This window comes from Crocodylus siamensis, chromosome 2, assembly GCF_052110815.1.
Source record: "Crocodylus siamensis isolate JL-2025a chromosome 2, ASM5211081v1, whole genome shotgun sequence".
Classification (NCBI taxonomy): domain Eukaryota; kingdom Metazoa; phylum Chordata; order Crocodylia; family Crocodylidae; genus Crocodylus; species Crocodylus siamensis.
In genome coordinates, this window is record NC_143396.1 from 58,699,550 (window position 1) to 58,727,496 (window position 27,947).

The following is a 27,947-nucleotide window of genomic DNA, read 5'->3' on the forward strand; positions in this document are numbered from 1 at the left end:
AGATAATGATAAAAATAATAAAAGAATTACCATTTTCAGGCCCTCTTTCTCTCCTGGCCTTGGACAGCTGCCCAGTTTGCCCATGCCTGTTTCTGGCCCTGATTCCAGGTTTTGTTTGGGAATAGTCTTTTTGTAAGCATAAACTCTTCTGCTACTGTTCCCAGCCTCTGCTTATAGCTCTACCTATACTGTGCTTCCATTTGCTCTTTTATGCTATAGCTTCTTCCCTATTTCTCTGTCTTAACATGGCCAATTGGGGTTTTTTTTTTGTTTGTTTTTTTTAAATCCATATGAAGCAGACACCTAGCATTGAAAACTTCAGGACATACCGTTCTAAGCTGGCAAATTTCTAAGCAGCTGAAAATAGAGTCAGTTTGGGATTCAGCACTGCTCACACCGGCCTGATGAGTGTGCTTGGGCCCGGTAGCCGTCCTGAGGGGAGAGATTTAACCAGGTATATACACAAGGCTGGGCAAGCCCTGAAATTTTAGTCTGAGAAAAATCACAACCACCTCTGGGAGGGAAGGTGAGGTAGCCTCCATCCTATGTTTTAGCTAAGATGGTTGGGAACGGGATATCCAGGTTTTAGCCCCCACCTGTAAGAAGCTTTGAACATGGCTCTCGTCTCTCAGCAAAGTGCTTTAAGTACCAGACCACAGAATAGGCTTTGTCCTGCACTTCCTCCAGTTCTCCTTTTTGAAGCTGGCTGCCCAGGGGGATGAGGGAGATCTGTGAGGCCAGAAGGACAAGCATAAAGGTAGAAGGAAGGCAGCTCAATGAGATGGCTGCTATTTTAGGAACAAGGGGGTCTGGGTTCTAAAATCCATGGGAGTCGAGTGACTTCAGTATTTCTCAGAAACAGGTTTATTTTGAAATACAGATTATAGACATGAAAGTAGTGAGTATACAACAGAAAACAAGATGACACCATTTCTCCAATTTTAAACATTTAATAGTGCACTTATTGATTATACTCTGTACAGACATATATAGCATGTTATAAACCTCTTCCTTTCTTTCACTTAGAACATAATCATGTAAAGCATATTTACAATAGAAAAAAATACTTGAGGTACAAAAAACCCAAAAGAATATTTGAGGTATAAATACAAGTATATTTTAAATAATCTTTATCATGCTTTAATCTAGGACAGTACGTTGTCGGCAAGTATACAAGTTTACAATAGAATGGTATGTACAACATACGATTTTACAAACTGTTTGAAGCTGAATATGCAAGGGCTCCCAATTCGTGAGGAACACTGATACTGGAAACACTACATTATTTGCCATAACAAAAAATCTTCATCCATTAAGGAAAACTTAATAACACTGACAATGGTAACTTAGTCTCAGGCAAAAATCCATCTTACACCTCATTCATACGCTAGCCATAAAATACATTTATCACTTAATACTGCATCTCTAAATCAAATCTCTATCTTTACAGTAAAACCTGTATAAAGACCACCTTTTCCAGAGGACCTCTTTTAGTTTCTTACTGTCCATAAGAAGCGATTGTCAGTGAGAAATATTTTAGAGGGCTAAAAAAAAATATATATATTAACTAGCTCACTCTAAAGCTCCTAGTTTCACATTAATGTGCAGATTTCAGAAATGTAGGTACAGGAGAGGAAAATTTACATGAATCTTCCTTGCCAACTTCCCTTCTCTGATGTCATAGGAGCCCTAATGGCAGGACTTCCATATCTACAATTTTCTTTGTAAGCTGTTAAAATACAGTAAAATATACTAAGCTGGTTAAGACTGTATACAATTATCATAGCAGATCTAGGAGTAAATGCAACAATATTCACTTTTAGGCAACACAGCTATTGACGTTGACTCACTTGATTACTACAGAGGAATTTCAGCCGTAAGCTAGATAACTGTACTCTTCTCATTGTAATAGAATCACTAAATGCTCCTAAAAAGATCTGGATAGGCAATGGACAGTACTCTGAGCAATGTAGTATGGCAGTTGCTTACAAGTTAACAAAGATAGTGACTGGGGAAAATACAAAACCAGCAAGAGTAAAGGATGATTGGTGCTGCAGCTGGCCCATTGGTAGTCAGATTCCAGGTTGAACTGTCTCCAATACATTAAAATCCATTCCGCTTGCTTATCAGTGTACCAGACACCATACTTTTAATTCGACTTTTGCTACTCCTTTCAACCATTAACACACTCATTCACACATTAATTTCTGTGCAAACCTTTCTTCGCTTATCTCAGTGAGAACACATTGAAGAGTACCAACTATTCCAGTGGATACACCAGTCCCTCAAACACGTTACAGATAAAATGACAGCTACATACATAAAGCTAGTAGCACATGGGATCACGCATCTTCACCATGTTACATAATATACTTATGTTTAAAGAGTTTTAGCTTCTCAGAAGCAATTCAAACCATCTAATAGTTTAGTTTACCTTTTTTGAAGTCCTCCTATATATATTCCAGTCAAGATCTATACTATAGACCTTACATAGACAGGAAGCAGCTTTTGGATGTATGGTATTGCCACAGCCTTATAGTAATGCTCACGGTCCAGTTCATGATCTTGTTCTTCCATGATATAACTTGCAGGTTGTCCTAGAATCCATTCTGCCATGACAATCCTTGGTTGTTGGGACTATATACAGGGATGATAATGAATAGTTGTTCCAACTCAGTAGTCACCTAGATTTTACTTCTTTAGTCTCAAGATTCTGAACAAAAGTGTCTCTGATCTTAACAATTTCAGATGCACATAAGTGTCCAAAAGATTTTATGTACCATTCTGGCATGTGGCCCCTATAGCATGGAGAAAAAGCAAATGAGAAACTGGTATCCACAACTCTGGTCTTTACGAAAGACAAGCATAAAAGTAAACCTCTTATTTGCTACAGATTCTTCTAAAATCTGACAGAATATAACATTAAGAAAAACCTTCCACCAGCTTTGGGAAGCTCTTTATTACATCTTAACTGCTCCAATCCATTCTCCATGATGTACTACTGTCTCTGTTCAATCACAGTGAATAAGATCTGCTGATATGTCATCAAAACTTTGTTTCTAATATCAACTTATGCAGCTGTGCATAAGTAATACCTCCCTCTCTCTTCCCACCCAAATGTTCCTGCTATAAAGAAAATGAACCAACACATATTTGCAAAAAAGGTACATAATTGGCTTAATGAATAACACTGAAAGATGGGTCTCCCTAGCTCTCTCATGCCATAATGAAGTTAGGTTGTGTGCTTTCTATGGCCGAAACTGTCATCACTTGTTTTGTGAGGTACACAGCATGCAACAGAAAGTTTAGACTGTACCTTGAGCCTTAACTTATTATTAAAATATTGATGTTTTGTGAACACTTCCATGCCATGATTGCAGTGCCTCAAATTCCTGATTTGATACTTTTTAAATGATCCCAGTAGAAGTCACTATCACTTCAGATACAGGATTGTAACATTTAAGCCTATTTGTTTAATTAATGTTGTATGTTACAACCTGCTTACCCCTGCCCCACAGAACTGCCTCCATCAAAGACTGGTGGGACAGAAGCAGAAGACCATACCTTAAATCAATCCTGCACATGTAGGTAAGCTTGGATTTTCCTGACCCGCAGGGTTCAATCAGATACCTGGATAAGAGCACGTTAACTCTAACACCAACCACTGGAGCACGGTCATGATCCACTGAGGTGGCTAAAAGCACACAGGCCCCTTTGGGGAAGTTTGTCCTCCATGTTCTATTAAAAACAATTAGGAAAGAATTGCCTTACATTAGGTGGTTGCTTTATTTTAGAAAAAGGGACAAGTTTCTAATAGTGTTAGAATAAAAATAGAAGAATGCAAGATATGGCACATATCCACAAACCTGCCTTTCTTCTATAGCATAGGAAAGATTGTCTGAGCATCTCTTATATACAAGAAAAAAGTTTTTGATGGCTTCCAATGACCAGGTACATGAAATCTCACCTTAAGACGACAAAGTCTCTAGCTGGGTGTGGGGCCATGCTGTTTTGGACATATTGGTAGATATCTGTCTGACTGTCCAAGGTTTCAATTACTTTTGAATCCAAGAGATCTTCATCCCAAAGATGTTGTTCTTTCAGTAAACGGTTTAAAATCTCTTCGGGCATGGCAGGGACTTCGATGGTGGATTTCCACAGCCGGAGTGGGGGTCCATCAGATACCTGGGAACGTAAGCATGGACTTCTCAGGATTACTACAATTTATGCTTTCTCTTTCCTGTTTTCCTAGTATTGGGAATACATAGAAAATCAAAGCACCATGTAAGGTTGTTACTGGAAAGACTATCTTTCTTATGGAAACCTGATGTTTAACTGAATAAAACATCATAGCCTGGTAGAAATAACTTGAGCCTTTAAGTTGTACAGGTAGCTATAAGAATTTCAAAATGTGATCCTACCCTGAAAAAGTATTGTACAAAAAGCGTCTTGATGTGCCATGGATATTATATTGCCTCCCTGGTGTTAGCTGAAATGTAATCAATTACAAATAAAGGAAAATGTTTTTTGGTTCCCTTCCTCACTACACCGAGCTTTGTATATTTGAGCCGAGTCCAACACGAAAAGGTCTTCCTTATCATTTCTTGCCATAAATAATTTTGCAGGCCAACTAATGCCTTCAGTTACCTCTGTGAAACCCTTGGCTTCTACGGTTTTAATGCATCTAACTACTCCTGGTACTCAGAATATAATAAAAATATTTTGAAAAACCACATGGCTGAATGGACTGCACTCACTGCCTCTTAGCTATGTTAGGTCTCCTGAGCTGACAAGACAAAACTCATTTTTGTCACTTATAGCTGTACACTTGAAACTCTGGATACACCTGAAGAGCAGCTCTAATGTGATGGGGTTTTCACAAAGTTGCTTTTCAAACTACAGCCACACTTTCTCTGTTTGCAAAATAAAAGCATGCTGAAGCCATGCTTTTTAGATATATTAGAGTATATTCTATATTGGCCAAACCATTAGACCCAAGGCTTCAGTGTTAAAAATGAGATGTTAGAACTTTACCTTTTTATAGGCCAGCTCTGCTTGCTCAGATGTTGAACAGTTGACCCAACCTTTAAATTTCTCCTTCATGTCCTTGAGTAGATCATCCATGCAGTCCTGGAGGTAACAGTGATAGTCAGAGGACTCTGTGCTGTTGTTTTGTCCAAGCTCCTCCAAGCTGAGAGGTCTAAGATCTTGCTCTGTATAAGAATTTCGACATCTGCTCATTTCTTCAGGAATCTGGAAGTAGCACATAGAGAGAGAGAGAGAGAGAGAGAGAGTGAACTCATACCAAGACACTTTAACCATGCTGTGAGAAACTGTTTTGAGTCAAAGAACTGCGCAGGATGGACAGTGTAAGTTTAAAATCCACAAATCACAGTCGCTCTAGTCATCTGAACTTGAGAGTGCCAGTAATCTCCCTCAGACATACAATTACACTGTATGACGACCAACACAGAGCACACAGTTAAACATACAACAGTGTACTAATGCAAGACCTGATCAAACCCAAAAGGGAAATCTCCAACTGCTGAAAGAAATACTTACACTGTACTTCACTTCCACCTCCTGCAATTCAAAAACAATCCCCAGCCACACCCAGGATCAGAAAAGGTAGTGAATGGGGGTGGGGTGCGTGTGTGTGTTGTACATGCTCAAGTGTTTGAAAAAGAAGGAAAATGTATGTGAAAATTACATATGACCACACTGTAAAAGGACAAATGTAACGTCAAACTCTTGGAAGCTAAGAAATCTCAAAATTAAGATTTCTGATGCAACTTTAAATGTAGCCTGCCTATGCTTGTCCATAATGATATTTTTAAAACTTTTAGCTTTATTTAACAAATCCAATTTATTAAATGACAATTTAACTGTTTAAAGATGCATCAAATACCCCAACGTACATGTACATACATACATTCATCTTCTATTAACCCAGGTCAATGTCCACAGATAACTCTTATGTGTTTTTTTCTTCTCTTTCTTTCAATTTCTGACAGTTACTTTACTTTTTAGTCAATGTTATGCATTTGTGTTTTTTCATCTCTCTGTGTAACACCCTTAATTCAACCTTTCTTTTTTTATCAGGACTCTGCCTGATACAAGCTCACTAACATCTACGTAGCTTCTCTTTTAGATTTCAAATAATTTCAAATTTGTTCTTAAATGCTAGCTCGGAGAACTGGCACTTTCCTCAAAAAAGTTTCTCAGGGAGCTGGGAGATGTTCACTTAATGGCATGAAGGGAATCAAATCTCAACAATCATACTTCCTGCCACAGCACATGCAGTGTGGGAGGCATAACTGGACTGGGGATCAGATCCCAATCATGCCACTGCCAGCAGGAAGCCTGGGGCATGGGTTTACAAACTCTCTGCCCCAAATTTGGCACATGCAAACCCGCAGGCTCCCTACTTGAACCTCGTAACAGGTAGCCTCTCCTTAATGCTGGCACCCCTGTAGACCTCTGAAAACCAGTGTGTAGCTGGGCTGTGTAAGCCATTTTTACAGGTCCCAGCACACAGAGATCTTGGGATCAGGAACCTCTCCTTGATACTAGGGATATCTGAAACACCTTGAAGTTTCTTGTTTTGCAGCTCCCCAGAGCTGCAAGGCAAGGGAATCAACTTGGGGCAAAGACCTGGGGCTCCTCATAACCCAGCATTATAAAGGGCCTTGTTCCACAGCACTTGGCTGCCCCAGCCCCTCTCCTGGCCCCTATCCCAATGCTGATGTTGACAGTCAGCTAATCATCAGCATGGGCATGATACATATTCAAATTATGGCTCCATACAAAAAAGCCACAAAGATGTTCCACATAAACTGTGGAATATCTTTTTTGTTGATTGGCCACTATGTCACCATAAATCAGCTGAATGTGTAGTGCTACTACTATTTATAATGCAATTAACACATTCATTATGCCTTAAATATTATATGTGCCAGAGGTCTTACTGGTTTGAATATTTTCTCACCAAAATCTAAGAATTTCCACCAAAATACTAAGCAAGCACCTTTTTTCCCTTCTACCCTGTAGAACAATGACTTGAGAGGACAGTTTTCCCAAAGTTTTTGAAAACAGTTAGTGATTTTAGAAGTGCCATTCCTCTTCCAAGCAAATGTAATTTTTCAGAAGCTATGCAATCAATTCTATGTTACTTATGTTACAGAGTTCTCAGGAAGGTTCGATAAAAACATTAAGGGTTTCTTATTATTTCCCTTACCATGTCTCAAGCCATTTTACAGAACATTTTGATTCTGGGACACATCCCCCATATGTGGTAAAATACAATATTATTTCATTATGTTATCCTGTTATTCTTTATATAGGACCCTTGCCTCATTCAGGATCAAGTGAACTATGCTAGTTTAGGAGCAGCTGTTCAATACTTTGTTCTGTTTGATATGTGGTCATGTGCTGTATTTACTGCACACTGGTCAAAACCCTGCTATGAAGACCACATTGGCTACTCCAAGACTCTTATCACTGGAAGCAACTGTGCTTCAGCTAATGAAGACTGCTGTGAAATGCAATAAGACCCTATGTCACAGATAGGACCAAAGCCACCAACACATTCAGTCAAAGCTATTCTTTAGCTCTGGTTGCCTAATTTGGATTGGACCTCTGCAAAAAAAGAAGTAGCAATTTGAACATTCAATAATTCTAATATTGTAAAAGCCTTAGTCTGTTTGGCTATAATGCTTTATTCACACTCTGACTGGTTAACTGAAACAGCCAATCAGAGTGCACCTAAGCATTTGGACAGGAGGCGATGGTGCAGCAGAGTGCCACCATGATGATGGGGACACAAGGGACTGAGTGGGGCCTCGCCCCCCCTGCCCCGCTCCCCACAGGTGGCAACAATGCGGGGGGCAAGACCTCTGGAGCTGGCCTCGCACCCCCCCACTTGCTCCTTGGAGGTGGTGGCGGCAGCATGGGGGGTTGATTGGGGGGAGCGGGGTTCGGATGCCATGGGGGCGAGGGGCAAGGCCAGCAGCACTGGCCTTGGACTACCCCTCCCCCCTTCCATCATCACCACCTGCAGAGCAGATGTGTGGACAGTGGGAGGAGGAGCAGGCACCTCAGCAGCAGTGCGGGGAAGAGTGGGCCTAGGCCCAATGTGGGGGGTGGGAAGAGGAGGAGCAAGCCTGAGGAGGTGGGGAGAATCCGGCTCACCACAGCAATGGCGGGGGGGGGGGAAGCAGTGGGCCTGGCTTGGCAGCAGCGGGGGTAGGCCCACTCCTCCACCACTCCTCCTCCCGTGTCAGCCCTGAGGCTGCTCCTTCTGTCCTCCCACCACCACCACCGCGTCAGCCGGACCCACTGCTCCCCGCCCCCCACCGCACTACGGCAGGCTGGCTTCTCTCCACCCTTGGGCCTGGTCCTCACCCACATCAGGCCCAGGCCCACTCCTCCCCTCCCCCCACTGCTGTGGTGGGGAGCAGGGGAGTGGGCCTGGACCCCAAGCAGCAGGAGGGAAGGGGGGAGTGGGCCCAGATGGGGAGGGGGCTCCATCCCTGCTGGCACCCCCAGTTATTTTTGACCGGCAGTTGACTAATGCTAAATAACGATATTCCTACTGAAAAGTCCCCACTGTTGTTTGGTGAGCTTTAGATAAAGCACCTCAGCTGCCAATTTTAAGTGTGGGACACCGATACAAGAGATGCTCTGGGCACCTTAATTAGTGTGGCTCTTGGAGCTGTTCTAATTAATTGCCCCCACCCCCCAAAGCACATGTAAACATGTCCATGGTGACCACCCATTAAATTCTGGCATAAGGTATTTGCCTGGCATCATGAAGAGATTGGTAAAGACATGAATCCAGGTCTCCAGGGTGGCTTTTGCCTGCTTTAAACCATGGAACTTTCCACTCTTGAAATCTGCTTCCTTTTCTATGCAATCCTGACATACTCTCTCATCTGCGCTGAATAGGGCAGGGTTATGTAAAAATAAATAGTATTGGCTCCTGTAATTCAAAGACGATATCATATTGTATGCATACACAAGCAAGATGCTGTGAATTATAGCTATGTTAACTTACATGTTTCTGACTGTCCAAACTTTGAGTGCTTGATGGTGCTACCTGAATACTGTTCTTGTAATGGTTTTTTAGATGCAACTTCCCTGATTTTTAAAAATGCAAGTAGTGAAAACAAATTCTGTCACACAGAAGCATACTGATTGGATCTTTTGTCAGCAGGGTTTGAAATAATAGCTCCCCAGCACAGACCTGAGTCCACTTGAACTAACTGCATAGTCAGCGGTATTAGGTTGTCATCCTCTGTATAGACTGGCCAGCAGAGGGAGATGAGTCACATCTTTGCAGTAGGTTTTTCTCTATTTGCAGACAATAGAGGAATGCTAACACTGAAGGAATCCCAAGTTCCACGCAGGTGACGGTATGGATATAGTCCCAGTGGTTACAAAGCCTTTGACCTCTGCTTCCTGTCCACAGTTCCACACTCCAAAGCCTGCCCTCTTCCTGCTCTTTGCCCTGCTTTGCTAATTCCTGAGATTTTAGCACAAGTCCTGTGCTCTTTGCTGTTTGACTTAAATCCTCAATTCCTAACACAGCATCTTGCCTTTTATTAAATAGAAGCTGGAATTCTCATACAGGTTCTTGGTCATGATCACTAGTGAAACATTTGAAAATGTGACCCAAGAGGCAGGATCAAGTCTCATAGATTTTTGGACATTTGGGATCAGATTCTATTCCATTTGTTAAGCATGCAGGTGGACTCAGGTTCTTATGTATTCCACCTTGTTCAAGGCCCTGGAAAAAACCTCTTAGTACAAAAAGGTAGGTGGGTCTTCCTTTTCCTTGGCACTTTTTGATTCAGGTCTTATGGATCAGTTGATGGTGTTACAAAAGTAGATGTAATATGGATTTTCAGGGACTTGAACGAGGTGGAACAGAATCTGGCCCTCGGAAGCGACAATCCTTGCTGCCTACCCCTGCTAAAATATACACATAAGCACAAATATGTATATACATATGGATTTTAAAATGTACTTTTACTCTAATTATATAATCCAAAGTAAAATATACTTGGTTTTCTAGAGATGAGCAGGTGTCCATTTTGTTTTGCAAAATTCTTTCAACTCAATGCTGTACCAATGGCACTATGTTTCACAGACAATCATCTCACCTGGAAAAGCTTCTTGCACTCAGCAATCATATGGGCCAGTCCCTGGGTAGCAGCCAGGTTTTCATTTAAATCTTTCTGATCAGGTTTGCCCAGGCTGGGCTTCCGCTGCATCACCCTATGCAAGGGGGTGGGGGAGGGTGGGAATATGAAACGTTCAGAATTAGTGAATGGAGAAGATGACAACTCTTGTTGCAGTTTGGTAAGAATGCAACATGATTGCAGAATGTCCTGATGTCTTTACATAAGCTCTCGATCATGGTAAGATTGCTCTATTGCAAAATGCTACTGATGTCTTTACTGAGGCTGTGCCTATACCATCTACCTTTTTGCAGAGGTGTCTGTATTTGTAACAACTCTGTAACAGAGAACAAAGACTGGGGATACAATGTTTATTTTCTACCTAATGCTTCTAAGTTTTCTAAGACATCTGAAATAAATTCCTTCCCTGCACTCTTTATTATCTGCTAATAGTAGAATCCCAGTGCCTACCATAAACCAAAAACAGTAGCACAGGAACAGCAGTTCAAAGCTACATCCTTCTATATTTTTGTAGGCGTACCTTGGAGAAGAATTCTCTCTCTTGAGAGTATTTAAGTGGAAGAGGGAGGGTGCTAAACACACAGCAAGGTTTGTTGGCGTCATTTGGTTTTCTTTCACTGCAGCTGTGACATCACTCAGGAAATAAAGTAGAATCTGTAGGACCTCCCTGTTCTCATCGGGTAGAAGCATAATGGCAGCCTTAATAGCCTGGAGACGCTGATCCTTCGGCACATCTGCATAATATTAGCAATTCTCTCATCAGCTCATTGATTTTCCACACACGCAGCATGAATACTTCCCAAAGTAAACTCTGGCTTCACATTTTTTACTCTAGTTTGAAGTGATTTCCTTTAGGATACATACCATTCATAGGTAACATGAAGGATTTTTCCCCCCTTTTTATTGCCACCAGCTTAACTACCCTCAGTTATTTCCTGCCTGGAGAAAAACTTGAGTGAAAAAAAGAGTTGTGCTTACTCCAGACTTAATTTTAGAATTTAATTCGAAGAACTACCCATTCCTGCTAGAAGGACTGTTAACGGCAGAAGTCTGACTTGGATGGACATAGGTGGTAAATTAGCGAACAGAAAGTCTAGCCAACTTAAGACTCCAGCAAAAGAAAAAAAAATTCTTAAGACTGAAAAAGTTTGTAAGGGAAATGCAATTAACAAAGCTATAACAATTAAATAAATAAATAAATTGGTAGTAAAATATACAGAAAAATGCTTCGCCAAACACATAGGTCTGCCTTATTGAACAGCTCTTTCTAAGACATACAGTGGAAAAAGAAAGTCACAGCAGTACGGCCCCGTGCCATTAAACAGCTCCATGGTTACTGACAACAAACACCTCCATTGGGAAATTCTGACTTGTCCTTTTTAAAAAAAATAAAATAAAAACTGAAAGGGACAAATAATGAAATAACCCAGACCAGCCTCTATTTCACATAAAGCAAATGCCAATGAGCCACCTTTAAAGACAACTTGAGGATCTGAATCATCATCAGGCACTAATGCTGTCATAGCACCACAAAAACATGCTGAAGGAAGACTTGGCTGAATATCTAGTATATAATTCTCACACTGCTTTCAGTTGTGATTGCTTTGGGCTTAGGTCCCAGTTGTAAGGATACAAGGGAAATTTTTACGAAAGTGTTGCAAAATACCTGTCTTCATACACACATATCATCTTTTATCTTCAGTAAGCTCAAGAGGTTTACTAACCCAAGCAAAGCTAGAGCCAGTGCATAGTATGGTACATAAGAACAAAGGGAAGGTGAATTCTAGCTGTAAACACTGAAGCAAAATTTACAGTCACTTCTGACAACTCTTTGCTGTCTATGGAGAGTAGCTTAAATTTCGAGCCCAAGCTATCCTTTATGAGCAGAAGGTATAGATCAGTACAGCTCCTGCCCCTGTGGATAGAGGGGGAAAAGCACTAGTTTTTTGCAGCACTGCTTTAAACCTTTGGCATTAAGCATCTTGAAGCATCTCTGCAGCACAGGTATTCAATGTGCAAGGAGGCGGTAAAAGCCTGAGGCAAGGAAGACATGCCATTCCCTTCTCACACCTGCACTCTGCTAGAAATCCCCATGTGAACACACACACACACACACAGGCTGACTGCATCATCGTTAAGTTTTTTCTAGACATGCATTCAGTGTGGTGGAATTCCCCCAGGAAGGCTTTTGGAAAGGTGCTAGGTGATGTAAGACACTTGGCTATCACCACAGGAATTCAGATGGACAGAATGAACAGTACTTCACTGCACAGCACAGCTGAAGTTGTACTGCCTTGGAGCCTGTGAGTACAAGGAAGCATGGTTTGTGTGTATTGGTTTCGCCACCAGAGGACATCAAGGGATTCTAAAGCCATTTACCTATTTTTACTTACTGCATAAACTGGGATTTTCCTACAGTTTCTAATCTGGCAACATGTGGGGGGGTGGGGGGTGGGCTGTGGTGTAGGCATGCCTACATGTGCAATTAATATGCATGAATAGACTCCATGCTTATTACTCTGGAGTTTATTTGTGAGCAGCACACTAAGCCTGGTCAGAGCAGCCCTGGCTGACAGCAGTCCAGAGCTGCTCCAACTGGGCACAGTATGCTGTGGAAGGGCTAGCTGGGGCATAAGGGTGTTTCAGTATGGGGTGAGCCAGCAGGCAGTCCCTGCACTGAAGCACCCTTGTGCCCCATACCAGCCAGGCAGCATCTACACACATGCTGCTGTGCACAAAACAACTCCTGCTCTGGAGTTTATTAGTTTCATGTACCCTAATAGGGGCACATGTGTAACTAATTAGGCAGCTCAGCAGTAAATGTTTCATAGAGATGAGCCTTGTAAGGGGAATCTGCAGTAATAAATTTAAGCCTCTGTTTTGTAGCCAGTAAAAGGGACCAAGCAATGTACAGCAATCTGTACAGACTTCAATTTAGTCAGCAGAAATAAAGGGAAACGTCCCTCTTGGGATGTGAATCTGCAGTTCTAGAGAGATTTGTCATTTCTTTCTAGAAGCTCTGACAATTGAGCCATCAAAACATTTAATTTTGCCAATCATCCCTTCTTTCCTTCTAACCAACTACGCAGAGGGGTGAGAGTTACTGAAGTGGGAATGATAAAACATTTCAGAAGTGGTTGTTGACCATTAACTAAAACATGATTAAAGCGTGTTGCAAATTTGGCCAGATATGTTCTAAAGAATTTCAGTAATTTTGGAATGAACTTCAATTTTTACTGAAGCCAAAGACTCTGCTAACCAGGTATTTGCAAGAGGCAAATGACAGACAGTGAGTGGATGCTTCAAAAAAAGGAGAGAAAAAGCAGGATAGTAATAATGCCATTCATCTCCAAAATCATCACACAGCTTGCTTGTCTGTGGAAGAATATTTGGCAGTTCAGCCTTACCTTTACATATTAGACATTTATAAGAATGATCAGGAAGACACATATTTCTTTGAAATCCGTGTCTGATTTTCTACTTAACGTGAGAAATCAAGACTTACACTGGTAAATTTGCAAGAAGGTCTCTGAGAGTTTGTTGGTCATGAGTGGTTCTGGAAGATCACGGAAGTACTGCTTTAACATGTCCGCCACATCATAAGCAGATTGTCCTTCATAGTTAACGCTGTCTACTGAGTTCTCATTCATTTGGCGCAAAGCTTGGATTCTTGACTTGACTCCAGATTTCCTGAACAGCCCAACCTACATGTGTTTACAGATTAAAAACAAAAATCCCAAAGCACGCATATTAAATCTAGCAGGGACATCTTTAACTATATTGCAGATCCCTCAGTCTTTGCTTGCTCCAAACCCTGCAGTTCTTACTCAGGAAAAATTCTCATCAACTTCAGTAAGAATACTGCTAGAGCACGTAAAAGTAAGACACAAGTAAGGGCTTCTGATTTAACTTGAGAGTGACAAATAATTAATAACAAAGTTTTAACGGGTGAGATTACAGTGCAAAGGCAGTGAAATGAAACTGACCTGATCCAGGCAATGGTTGCGGAGATACCGCATGGCTTGTTGAATGCTCTGTGGAAGAGGCTGTCCCATACGCTGGACATTAATTTGCAGTGGAACTCCAAACACATTCCGATCTTTATAATCTGGTACTTTTATCCTTTTCATAAACTTTGGTACAGCCCTGGTTAAAACAGCAGGAATGAAGGACAGAAATCTTAGGCATTAGGACAGTATCCTTGGCTCACACATACATGCTCCCTCCTGCGTTTTGGATTCCAGCAGCTGTAAGATGCACTATAAATATATGTGAAACAGAAACACTTAATAGAATTAACATTAGGAGAGGCTGTGAAATAATAAATTCTCTAATCTATTCCAAAAGGTGGGAAATAAAGCTCCCCTACAAGGAAAAAGCTTAGTATCCGGAAGGGTCTACAGATTGATTACAAGCGCTAACATGCACTGCTAGTCTAGCAACATGAGTATGACGTAAATGAGGGGGCAAAACTGCAGGGGCCAGGTTGGCCTAAGAGCCAAAATAAATCCTGTGGTCAACAACCTCTTACGGCATAGCTTCTTTAGGTCTCAGTAAAGATGGGCATGTGAACAATGAACTTTTTGTATGTCAACCACTTGTTCTATAGAGCCCTCAGACCAGGCCCACCACCCACCAGTATGTGCCACAGCAGGAAACTGATGTAATGCATTAGAGTCTGTCAGCTAGAAACTTCAGTTCTTTTAAATGACCTCTTTGAGGGACCCCCCTGCTTTTGAGCCCCCCAACCCCCTCACAAACATGCCAGTGCACACATAGTTTTAGTAAGCGTTCAGCCATCCTACTTGCTTTTATTCAGAGGAAAAAACTACTAAAACTGAAAAAGAATTATTTAAACTCAGATTTTTAGTATTGTTTTCTTCTCAAAGAAGGGAAAAAACCCTTTGGAATCTGAAACTGCTGAGATCATTTAGTTAATGAAAGAGAAAGTTAACACAGGATACAAAGCCTAGCAGAATATAGCAGTCCTAGAAATTGGGAAGACCCTTTTAAATAGTCCAATGTACAGTGCAAATAAACAGACAATGTATTGTGTTTATGCCTAATCCAGCCCACAGAAAATAAAGAGAATCAATTTGTATTTCCATGTAGTTAAGCATTATTGATATACATGTGAATAATACTTGCTTTGTTGTAAAACACGGCAATGGAATGTGAAAAAACACATTACGATGCCCATCGAGAATCTGAAGCATGCACGGATAACCGGTCAATACTTATTTCTGTCCTTCAGAACAAACAACTTCTGTATTTAGAACGGCTCACATAATAACAGCCTTTGAATAGGAGGCACTTTGATGCTGGAGTGAAATACTTACTACAAGTCCTGGGGAAGGGAGGAGGCAGATGAGTGGCAGGGAAGAGAACGAAGGGGAGAAAAATTTTATTGCACCTTTTGGTTTCTTAAGTTGCACTGACAGATAAGGAAACAGAGGGTTTCTGTTTTATGCCATCTGACAAAAGACACTACATGTGTAGCAAATGCTCAATACTGTTGGCTACAAGAATCTTAATAGTGTTTCCAATTTAGAAGATCTTTTTTATCCTTTGTTTTTAGAAAACACTAAATTGCATTGATTTTATGTTTAAAAATTATTTAAACGAAAGAAAAACACTATTATAAAGAAGCTTATTTTACAGTAAATACGAAATACAATTGTGTCATGAAATATTAAGAATAATTTAAAGACGGAGAAATCTTTTCTACTATTTTTTCAGATGTAGAGAGGTACATCTTACTAAAGACAAATTGTTTTAATGCATCTCTAGTCTTTTTTATTGGGAATCCCAGCTAGACTTCTCCCATCATAGACAAACAGTCCATGCTTTACTAGCATGTGCCCTGAAATACATTCTATGTGGCTCTGTGCCTCCCAAGTAATATGCATATGAAGCCAACCAAATTAAAATGATACAAAGAACTGATGATTTTCATATCCTGAGATGCTAAAGACATTGCAACGACATGGCTGGATGAGGTAGTAATTGGTGTAGCTGCAAGTGATGAGGAACAGGGAAGTTAGTTAAAGGTTTCCTGAATTCTCTCATTGAGTGGCCAGTCCCTGAGGGGTTGAATGGTTAGGTGACTGCTAATTAGGGTATTAATTGCTTACCAGCTGAAGCCATGCTTATTGGAAGGCGTGTACCTCTCCAGGAGGGCAGTTAACTTCAAGAGTGAGTATTTCTGCAGCAGGTTCATCTGTGCCACAGACTGGCAGTTAATCTGTAAGGATGCTGAGCTCAAACTGGGTCGGTGGGAGCTCTGAAAGCTGTGCCATCTCAGTCTGTGCCTGCCAGGAAGGAAAGGAACATAACGAGCAATTTATTGTTTGGAAGTTACAGGTGGAAAACACAGCAAAAGGGTGATCTCTAATGGTCTAGAGGTTTGCAGTGGTGTTTCAGAACACTGTTCTGATAAACAGCATGGTAACATCCATTCTGTTCTGAGATTTCCCTAACATACAAGATTAGGACATGGGTGGGCAGAATACAGCCTGCGGGCAGATACAACAGCAGATTCAACCCAGTCCACAGGTGGACAGCTTCCAACTCACTGGATCTGACCTGTGGGCAGGAGGTGACTCCAGCTGCCATGTGGTGCTAGGAGGGTGGGCAGGACTGCTTCTGCCCAGCAGCATCAGGCATCAGCTGTGGACCCAGGTAGGGCTTCTACCACAGCAGGTAGGAAGTGACATCAGCTGTGGACTCTGTTGGCAGGTTCAGAAGCTTGGATGCAAAACCTATCCCTACCAGCATCCACAGATGAAACACTGTCCACCCTGCCAACAGTGTCAGCTCTGGACCAGACAGAAGCTGCTAGTTCACTGGGAGGGTGGCAGCGTCTCTCTCTTATCTCTTCTCTTGTCTTCTCTCTCCCTCCTCCCTCTCTCCAGAACATGGACAAAGCTGCAGTTCACCAGGAGCCCTGAGGGTCAGCTGTAGACCCAGGCAAGAGTTGTTGCTATGCTGGGTGGGTGTTCAGTGTCAGCTGTGACACTGGGGCAAGTTCTGACTCTGCAGCCTGCCTGCCACAGCAGGAGCTCCTGCCAGGGTGCACAGCTGAGCATCAGGTCTCCTGGCAAACTGCAGCTTCAGCCAGATTCTAGAGGGAGGGAATGGAGAAAGAGAGAGAAAGAGAACAAGAGGAGAGAGAGAGCAACAGAGATGGATGTGACCCTCAGCAGGTCCCCCAAACTCATTAAGTGGCCCTCCAGTCAAAATAATTGCCCACCCCAGGTTAGGAGCTTCTAATCCAGTATACCTAATATAAAATACCCAGAGACTACATGGGAGTGCAAGCCTGGTGTAAATCAGCATCATGGCATTAACTACCACAATTTGCACTCTCGGAAGTTCTCAAAGGGTTTTAAATGAATTCATGTACAGCCCTTCTGGAAGTAGCAGCTTTTGACCCAGCTCTGTGGTGTCTGTAAAGATCGGGAACTTCAGTGGGGCTTTTTGGTGCTTTTAGCTAAACCTGATTCAATCAGCTATTAGATAACAGCACCAAGACCCCCCCCACTAAAGCGCCCAATCTTTACAGATGCTGCAGAGCTGGGTTGAACTAACGCGCTGCCTCTTCTGGGCACGTAAGCACTCGGCACAGGAACGTGCCAAGTTTAAAGTAAAGCACCATTTTGGGGGATTTTTTTTTTCTTTTTTTTAAACGTCTGCAAGCACCCCATGAAGCCAGATCCCAGCTGACTGCTATCTGTAGCACAGACACAGCATGGCCATACCACCTGAGAACTCAAAGCCAACTGAGACAACTCTGGCAGCCCTAAGAAAACCCCATGGCACTGTAGTGAGTGAAGTAACATACTTTCTTCTTTGTTCATATGGAATTAATGGCTCAGCATATTATTAAGGGGACTGGGCTGCTAGAAGCGACGTGTTTTAAAATCAAGGATTATAAATCAAGTTATAAAAATCAAGGATTTGACTTTTTACTGTTACAGAACAGAGCACAGGCAATTTGGAAGAGCAGGTGCCCAAACATCTGCATCCTGGATAATGCATAGATTGGATCATGACATTCTGTGCTCCTCCCCTACACTGTTTTCAGTTCAAAAAGTGATTCTGAAAACCGCTTTAATGCATCTGGGGGAAATAACTCTGCAGTGCACAGAAGGTTCCATTTCAGTGGTGGCTGGCACACTACACAAATAAGTTCATTATTTTACAGCGGCTTAGGAACAACTCTAGTTTAAAAGTTAAAAAAAAATAAAGTTACTCCCAGCCATAATTTTTCCAAATGATTTGTAAAAGTCACTTATTTTTCCTTCTCCCAGCTTCTGCCAGGCTAAGGCTTTAACTGGTACTAGTGAGAGAACCCAAAGAACTGACCTGTTGGACCGTGTTAGTGATGCTCCTACGCCAGAGTCCCTTCTGTCCTGCAGTCCTGAGGGCTCCTCTGTTTCGTTTAATGAATTTCCTGTACTGTCAAGGTCACTGGGTGTTGTTCGGTCATTGTTCACATCAAGGTGAATCTGCTTTGGAGAGGAAGGGCACGGGGAAATTGAATCTAGTGCTGAATCAGAGTCCCCTTCATCCGAAAACTTTTCTGACCACTGGTTTACTATTCTCTGCATCCCTTTCACGTGATAAAGGATGTCATCCAGTTCTGGGAAGAGGTCTTCATTTTCAAGGTCAGCCAGATCACCTGCACTGGAATACAGTATTGAACCTGGTACATTGTCATAAATGCTAATGCGACTGCCCACAGAGCTGGAAGAGTTGCGCCTTTTCCCAATGCCCAGTTCCTTGGAGCTGTCCTCACTGTTTTCTCTCCTAAGGGTAAGGTGGCCATGTCCATGAAAACTCCCAGTTCTCCAGTTCACAGAAGCGTTGCCATCTGATGGGGAGAAATTACCATTGGAGAGGGCTTTGGGAAAGGTGCCAGGCTTATGGTCTTCAGGAATAAAAAAAACAGTGTCTTCTGCAAAGCTTCCCCTGTTCTTAAAGTTCTGTTCCATAACATCACTGAACGTCGACTGGTTGAATGGGTCGAAACCTTCCAGGTACATGCCTACCCTCTTATTATATGCACTGAGGCTGCGTGTTCTTGTAACAGGACTCGGTGTGCTGACAGCGCTGCTTGTCTCCGACTGACTGCTGCTACTGCTGGTCTGGGTGGAATTGGAGACGCTCCTTTTTCGTACCATGGGTATGTTGATGTGATTGCCATTGACAGCAGAAATCTCCACACAGTTAAGCTGTTTCAGCTTGTCTTCATCCATGCCCTCTTGCAGGATGGGCCCGCTGATAATAAGACCAAGCTTTGAAGGGGCTTTTTTCCCATGGTGAGAGCTCTTGATTTTCAGACTCTCCATCCTCTTTAACAGGCTCTTTGTTTTGGACTTGGCATTCTTTTCATTGGCTTTCGTGCTGAAGCTGAAGCTAGACAGCTCCTTAGGCGAGGGCAGGCTGCTGAAGGAGTCATCATTTGCTATGAAATTGCTTGATGAACAAACGCTGGCAACAGAGTTTGTTCTAGTAGTAGCCGTCTCGCTTTGTGGGGGTGGCTGGTGGCTGCTGGTGCTGCTGACGCTGTGAATAGAAGCCACCTCTTGGCGCTCGCTGAGGTCTGTCAGGACGCTTTCGTGGCTAGCCGCATTGGTCAGGGAATGAGCTTCTGGGGAGGGGGTATTCAAATCCTGTTTTGGAGGAAAAACGTCAAACTCCTCCAGCCTGGACCACCTCTTGCTGTCCCTTTGAAAAGTCCATTTCCCGCTTATTGCACAAGGCTCATCTTCATCGGAATCTTCACTCTGGAAGAAGAGAAAGGGTCTATCAGGTATAACCGACCGCAACCCAGTAGAGTTAATGGTTAAATGACTTTAGGAGGCATTATATTTAAATAATTATCTGATCTTTTGCTGAAGTTGATCTCAAGAGTCATTGACTTCAAAGGGAGCAAGATTGAACCTTAAAGCCAAATCATGGTTAAAGATAACACGTAATATATATTTTTAAAGTTAAAAACAAAAAAAGAAACTACGTTTCAGTTCATTAAAAAGGAAGCTGTCTAACTGACATAATGAAGACAGAGCAAATAATATAATCTGCCTTAAGTTGCTCTTTTCTACAAACCCCAGTATCCATAGGTTTTAATTAATTGGTCACAGTGGATACCCTTGAGATCAGTGGAAATTCCTGGCATGCATAAAATTTTAAACTGGAGTCAGTGAGGGGCAGGGCTTCCTCTGGATTCTCTCCCGTGTTACTCTCTGTTGACAGTAGCTCTGTGTTTATATTCCCTTTTACAATTAAAGAGATGCTTTTCAAACATTTCGAGTTGTAGTAGCTTAATTCCTTACCCACCCTTGAAGTTTAAGCGTTTTTTCTAACTGTGACTAATCAGATAGCAAGAAAAACTATTGCACAGCCACAGTTTACTGGCCCCAGGCTCCTACCTGGTCCTCTCCTCCCCCTATAACTCAGCAACTTACTTTTTAAAGAATGTCCTGTGAAGTTTCTACTTCAGACTAGCTCTAGGCAATTTTAACATTACTTCAAAAATGCTGAGCAGCAAAATCCAACTGACAGTGTATAAAATGAGTAAACTGCAAGTAACGTCTCCACTGATTATACCTGGTGTCTGGGCAGTGCCTGGGAGCACGTTTCAACATATGTCACTTATGCCTCATCCTTTTAAAATTTGATATTCGCAGGTACTTGATCTTCCAGGACCAACACACGTCCCTTCCATTTACATGGAAAACAGTGTGCGACATAGACTGGAAGGACAGAACTCAAAGGAACTATTTTAAAAATATGCCACACAAATGCAGAATCCACCTTTTTTCATACTCAGGAAATTGCAAAAGACAAGTTTAGTTTGCCAAGCCTGCAGCATGTGCCACAAACCATTGTGCCTCCAGTGTGTGCCACAAACCATTGTGCCTCCAGTGTGTGCCACGAACCATTTTAAATTAAATGGAACTAACTTAAAAACAAACAAAGAAATAAATAAGCACCCTCCTAAAAACACCCCAAATCAGCAATTTGTAGAACAGGAATACAATAATAATTAACTCGTTGGCAGATGATAAATTTATTATTTTAAGTGTTCCATTCCTGTATACTCAAATCAATATTTCTAGTTCCAGCTTCTTCAATAGTCTTATTAAGAGACCTTACAATGTAAGGACAAAAGTAAAACAAAGTACTTATGTACATAATCAAAGACACAATGACATAATGTATATGTGTAATCAAAGACATCTGAAGCAGACAGTGCAGCGTGTCATTTTCTCTACTGTCCTGATACTGCAACCTAATGCAGTATCACAGAAAAACACAGAGGTTTGCCTATTAATTAAAGTGTGTACTAGCAAATCATATATAGCTGACAGTGAGAGCAGCCAAACTGGTGCTACATGATCCAGTGGCAAGGTAGAAGCAGAGAAAAAAATGTTCAGATGCAGTCACTTCCACACTTCTTTTTTAAGCAACATGTAATTTTCCTGCTGAAAACAAGGTTCCAGAGTCATTTTTGAACTCAGTAAAGTCAAAAAACCAGAATTTAGTCACAATAATTCCACATACTGGAACACTTGACTGAAAACCAGAAATGTGTCCAAACCAAAACCTGTGATCCAAACTGAAGAATTCTGGCTTCTGATCCAAAGTTGGAGGTGGGCCCATCTCTAATAAAAATATTGCTCATTCTGCCGTTAAGAAACCAGAGAGACCTGATCTTGAGAAATAGGAATCTTTGGGCAGTTGTAAAACTACAATCCTATGATCTATGTCCCTGCTCCACCTTTTATTTATTTATTTAAAAAAGAGACACAGATATATATATGATGTCTCAGAAGGATCCTGGTTGCTACACAGCAGTAACTGATAGAGGGGGAAAAACGTAGAGCTAGTGAATGACCTTAGGGCTTTTGTATGCATTTTTGTTAAGCATTGTACTCCATACCTTTAGTCATCTTTATCTGCAATTGCCCTTTCAGGGGGACATCATTGACTACTGTTGACTTTTCAGACTTGGATCTACTGCTGTGCCTTCTCAGCATGCCGACATGCTTTTAGACTGCTAGACAGTTTTTCAAGGGGGACTGCAGAGAAATGACTAAAACTTTGGACAGGAACTTTGTCATACTACCTTTGCCAGGAACCTTGTTAGGTTTACAACATTTTTACAGTCTTACCACCTTTATTTTTACTTTGCAACTGAAAACCAAGCAAGCACAACTGAGCTTTTCCTAAATCCTATTTTACTGAGTCCATTGCTTACTTTACAATGAAGAAATTGTTGGTAAACCACAAAGAAATTCTACAAGCTGCATTGTAACAATGATAGGGAAATTAAGCTATTTTAAGGGTTAGTTGAGGCTTTGCATTACTTCTGATTAGTATTTTAAACATTAAAAACAAAGAAAGAATAAGCCCAATCTTGCAAACTGCTAGGCCTCCTTTTTGAAAGACCAAGAAACTCCCACTGAGTTGTTTACATTAGAAAATTGTGCAGTATCCCAGTGTGGCTGAAAAGACTCAAGTTAGCCCAGATGACACTGAGCATGCTTTAAGTACAAACTGGTCAGGATCATGTCAGCTACCTCTAGTCATCATAATCATGTTTGAAAACAAGACAGTGCATCATGTCAGCAAACCCAGTATCATGACAATAGCAGTTGAGAGTGCTTGGCATCTTTCATAACTGAGCCCAGAGCGTGTAAAATTTTAGCTGCACAAATAATTTTTTTTTTTTTTTAAACGTACGGGGTCAGACTCTGCTATCCTTACTCTATGAAAAAGAAAAAAAAAAAAAAAAGGGCAAGTTTAAGGAGTCCTTTGCTGCTATGAAAATGCCAGGTCTTGCCCAGGGAGCTTGCATTCAGGTAGATTACGTGAACAACAAGCCAATCTTTATTACTGGCTTATAATATAGGGCGTTAAACAATACTTACCCTTTTTCTGTGTGGACTGATTTCTAGCTTCATCACTGCACATTTGTTTAACGTATTTAAGCGCCTGTGAAAGGAAGAAACACAACATGAAGTACGGGCCTGTGACTTGTGACATTGGCTAATGTCAATTAAAAGGCTTTTGTGAAGGCTATCTCCAAACTCTTTTGCATACAGATAGCCACAAGGGGAGCCTCAATTAGCACTTATTGTGCTTAATTATTAAACCACTGCTTGAGCTGACTTTTGTTTTGAGAAAGGTGGGGGTAGAAGAACGTGTACCAACCTTCCCCGAATCTGAGGCAAGTATGAGCACTCAGAAGACCTTAAGGAAACCACTGCTGGAAGTGACTTTAAATTAAGAATTGCTAAAAGTTATTATTTAACATCAAACATATTACCCTGACATACTGAGAGTCAGGTACAAAGAAAGTGCTTTTCCTTTGAATCTGTGTGTGAGAGATACAGCCTGCTGTTGCTTTAATTTTTTACCCTATGAGCCAAAAAAACCTCAAAGAGGAAAACTAATTTTCCACACATCAGGTGCCTATTTTGTTCTTGTGCTGTGTAATAGAATTATTTTCAATACAGCCCCAGGACAACTCCACTAATCTGTTTAAAAAAGGAAAGGGAAAAAAAGGCTCAGACTGTGTTCCTCCTCTCATAACTGTACAGTTTCTTTCATATCTAAGAATGCTGCTCCAAGAAAACAAAATAAAATACACCCCCCCTCCACCCCCACAATTACTGGGTAACAGTACAGCAGCTATAACTAACCAGGCTGCCAGTGAATGCACTTTTTACTGTTATATTGCATACTTCAAGGTATTATATGTGCCTGTCTACGCAATGCTCTCTCACAGACAACTGATCCACTGCCTACATGCAATTCAATGGATATTGCATAAGCCTGCAGTACTTGCCAAGCCACCTGGCCATACTTAATTGGTAAATAGGGCCACTGATTCACTGGGGCAGAATCATTCACTTTCAACTCCTAGGCTAGGGACAGACATTCAAAGAGCTTGAGCCTGAACTGATACAATCTTTGCAGGTTAGTCTACCCTGCAGAGTGTGAATCAGTTTCCAAGTGGATAGATGCTCCCTTTCTATTCAGGAAATGCAGGCACATGCCTGCAGTGGCTCAAGCCAGCAGCCTGGAGGTGCTAGAGCAGCTCTCCCTTTTGCAGGGAAGCTCAGCTGAGGAGGGGGTCATGGCCAGGCCCCAGCACTCCCTCACAGTCTGGAGCAATCCTGGCACACAGGGCTCACCACTGCAGGGTCAGGAGTGGGGCCCTGTTCAATGCTGGGGGAGCCCTTCTCCTTCTTCCTCCCCCTGCCACCATGGGGTGGGGAGCTGGGCTTTGTGAGAGGCCTGGCCCCAGAGGGGGACTCTTCCCCTTGCTTCTCCCCATCACTATGGGGTGGGGAGGGAGGAGGGAGGGCCCTGTGGGATGCTGCCAGTGGTAATGTGTAGGGGGTACACGTGCACCCCCTGACAGCAGCGTTTCCTGCTTGGGTGACAGGCAGGGAGGGCAGGCAAGAGCAGTGGTGCCCCCCTGAAAGTGCCGGCTGGGGAGTGGGGGCGCCAAGAGAAGCTGATTGCACTGACCGCGGGGGGTGGTTTCTGTTGCAGCCGACTGCACCGGCCCGGAAATGCCAGCAGCACAAAATCGATCACAGGAAGACCCCTCTCCCTGGTTGCCGACTGGCTGCTGGGGCAGCTGCTTCCCTAGGGCCCTATGCCATGTGCCGTGTGCCTGCAGCGCCTCACTCGCAGAGAGGAAGCCCCATTCTAGACTCAGCAGGGAAGTGGGGGCTGGGCTCCCTCCACACTTGGCAGAGCACAGGGACCTGTGCAGCTGGGAGTTGGGGAGCTGGAGCTGCAGGTGCGGGGAGCAGAGCCCTGGTGATAAGGCAAGCTCTGCTCCCTCCCCCCACGCAGCACTGGTTGGAGCCATGCTTGTGCTGGGCACGAGCATACTGACCTCCCCACCTGCTGCTGCTGCCAGGCAGTGGGGGCTGCCCACTGTGGAGGGAGTGTGTGTGGGTCCCTACAAATTTAGAGAACCTCTTCCTTTACCTTTAAAATATTTAAATTCCTAAACCAAACTACAAACCTTTCACAAAAGAACACCTGAAATCTCATGGATGACATTAGACCACACTTTACGGTAATGTCTCCTGGTGGAGTACAGGTTACTGCTGGTTTAATTAAGACTTCAGTTTTAAACTCCTTAGCCCTAACCCTCTGCATACAAACTTGTGCTTCAGTTAAGTTTCATATAATAATTTTTTAATACAGTATTGGGGCTTTTGTACAGGAAAAAGCTGCTGCTAAATCTCCACGGCAGGTTTTTATCTACTTCCAGCTTTATTGCATTTAACTGCCCCACCACTTTGATCTGGCAGAGAAAACATATATAAAGCCAGCCTGATAAGGGCGTCTTTGATTTCATAAAGATTATATTGTAGCCTCCTATTTAAAATAAAGCCCTGGGACAGCTGTGAGAGATAAGCGTAGAGACTGTTTCCAAAGGGATCCCTATAAGAAAAGATAGCAAAAGGCCAACCCACATCTAACAAAAATGAATGTGAATACAAGTCAAGATCAGCTGCTTATGAACTAGATCAATTACAAGAACAACCAGCCATGTAAAAATTCTGTTACAGATCTGACATGTTTTCATGACACAACCAGTTTCCTCTGGAAAAACTGTAGATGCTCTGTAGAGACTGTCTCAGGTTTGGACATTTCATTTAATATCTATCCAATCTACAACAGATTAGATACCGAAACCTTTATGCAAGTGGAACAGTGCCTTACTCTGTGAATAGTCTCACTAAATAATAGTTTATATATCCTTGAGCAGAAGAACTGAACAAAGAGAATGTTATTAAAGCTGAAATTGGGCATTCAAAAAACCAACCAACCAACCAAACAAACCCCCCAAAAAACAAAACAAAAACCCAGATACACCAGAATTAAGGTTGCCTTAATGAAACTCTGTGTATTGTAATGCACACGTAAAAGGGGAAGCTACAGTTTTTAACAGCATGATCATACACTGCATGTTCACAGCACTCCACCTCATTCAATGCACAGGTTAAACAGTGCTCACTTAATTAACAATTGACAGCATTTATTTCTCTCTTCACTCACAATTCTTCTTTTCAACACTGTGCCTTACCCTTGAGCAATGTCATTCCCTAATTAAGTTCAACTACCATCTCTAACAGATCGGCATCTCTGGACCTGTCTCCTGTCCAAACTAGTCTTTGGAAATCTTTGTAACATCTTCTCATGGATATCAGCTCAAGATCAAAGTGGCTACAAGAGTTTGTAATCTTCTGTCTTGCATCCCTTTACCTGGATAAATGAGGACAATGTCATTGTCATCCTGTCATTCAGACCTGTAACCAGGTGTCATCTTTGACTCAAAAAGTCCTCACATCAAGGTAATATGTCTTAGATATTATATAAAAACCAAAGACTATATATTTCCTATCAACCTATGCATCCAAAGCAGGGACCATCTATGAAAACCAGATTTTATATTACTTGCTGAACACTGCAGAAGATTGTGGCAGATGCAGGCATAGACTTGAATTCTTCTGAGCAGCATTCAGCAACCTTAAACAGGAAGACAATTTATTCCTTTCCTGGAACCCCAAGTCCCATTCACTCCATATCTGCAGTGAAGGAACCAGAGAACCTATAGACAACTGCCTCCTTCAACACACATTCCTGAATCAAGTCTAGTGCAGGGTGGAAAGTATATTCTGTGATTATTTAATTAAAGATTATATCATAAAATTGAGCCAAATTAGTTGGACCTTGCTTGCCCAGGCAAGCTTATTAAATGTCCTGAAGTTTGAGTACTTACCTCTGTGACCTTAATAATGTCCTTTGTATATAATGTTTGCTACTGTCTTAGTTAAGGAAAAGAAAACCCCCTGAAAAACAAATTCCTTCTTGTCTCTATGTGGTGGCACCCCCATGATTCATGAGCAGGACCTGCAAACCCACCACACAAATGTCTGTCATTTCAGCTGCTGGAGTAACTGCTAGGAATAGTGAGTGGTCACCCTCTGTGGATTAGCACCACAGGGGTCCGAGACAAAAATCGGAATGGACCACCTCTGCCTCCCTCCAGCTGTGCCCCTGCCAGCAGAGGTACAGAGAGACTTGGAAATTGTAGTTTCAGATGCTGGAGAAACACATGGTCTAGTAAGCACAGTCCATTTACTCATTCTTGCCTCCACCGGCTTGACCACTTGTATTCTGTGCCCTCTGAATCAAGGCCCTTCTGCTCTCAGTCCAGTCTCCTCCCCATCCTACTCCCAGTCTTTGCTCAGCAAGCAATGGCCTTCCCCTATCTAAACTCTGAATCTAAGTTTCCCTCTCCCTCTGCAGGATTACAGTTCTAGATACATATCTCTGCTCAACCTCCTTGTCTCAAAACACTACAGCTCCTTCCCTCAATTCCACATATGTAGATCCTGTTTTTATCTCCTTCTCATTCTAATCAGGCAGCTTTCTCCTCCTTGTCATTTTAGCACAGATGTGTGGAAGGGGGGTGGCACTATAGGCTCATTGCAGATGTTAAAAAACCCCCAAAACCCAATCTTTACTGGAAGAAGCAGTGCATTAGTTCTACCCAGCTCCCCAGCATCTGTATAGATTGGGTGCTTCAGCAGGGCTTTTTTGGCGTTTTTATCTAATAGCTGATTCAATCAGGTATTAGATAAAAGCATCAAAAAAGTCTCACTGAAGCGTCCGATCTATACAGATGTTGGGCAAGCC

General features: G+C 42.2%; 1 protein-coding gene across 7 annotated transcripts in view; it reads right to left on the reverse strand.

Annotated features, from left to right (window-relative positions):
- Nucleotides 1-826: 826 nt before the first annotated feature.
- DLC1 (DLC1 Rho GTPase activating protein) overlaps nt 827-27,947 on the reverse strand; it is a 409,890-nt gene continuing 382,769 nt past the window's right edge. For 5 of the 7 annotated variants that reach the window (XM_090035987.1, XM_090035988.1, XM_090035989.1 and 2 more), the window contains 11 exons: nt 23,144-23,207; nt 18,570-19,993; nt 16,337-16,513; nt 14,189-14,348; nt 13,708-13,906; nt 10,723-10,936; nt 10,164-10,278; nt 5,035-5,253; nt 3,968-4,185; nt 3,565-3,738; nt 827-2,798 (listed from right to left, as the gene is read on the reverse strand). In XM_090035987.1, coding sequence (XP_089892113.1) covers nt 2,681-2,798; nt 3,565-3,738; nt 3,968-4,185; nt 5,035-5,253; nt 10,164-10,278; nt 10,723-10,936; nt 13,708-13,906; nt 14,189-14,348; nt 16,337-16,513; nt 18,570-19,993; nt 23,144-23,207 — 3,082 coding nt within the window. In that variant the 3' untranslated portion in view covers nt 827-2,680. The remainder of the gene's footprint in view (nt 2,799-3,564; nt 3,739-3,967; nt 4,186-5,034; nt 5,254-10,163; nt 10,279-10,722; nt 10,937-13,707; nt 13,907-14,188; nt 14,349-16,336; nt 16,514-18,569; nt 19,994-23,143; nt 23,208-27,947) is intronic. The other 2 variants (XM_090035990.1, XM_090035991.1) reach the window with 1 other exon arrangement.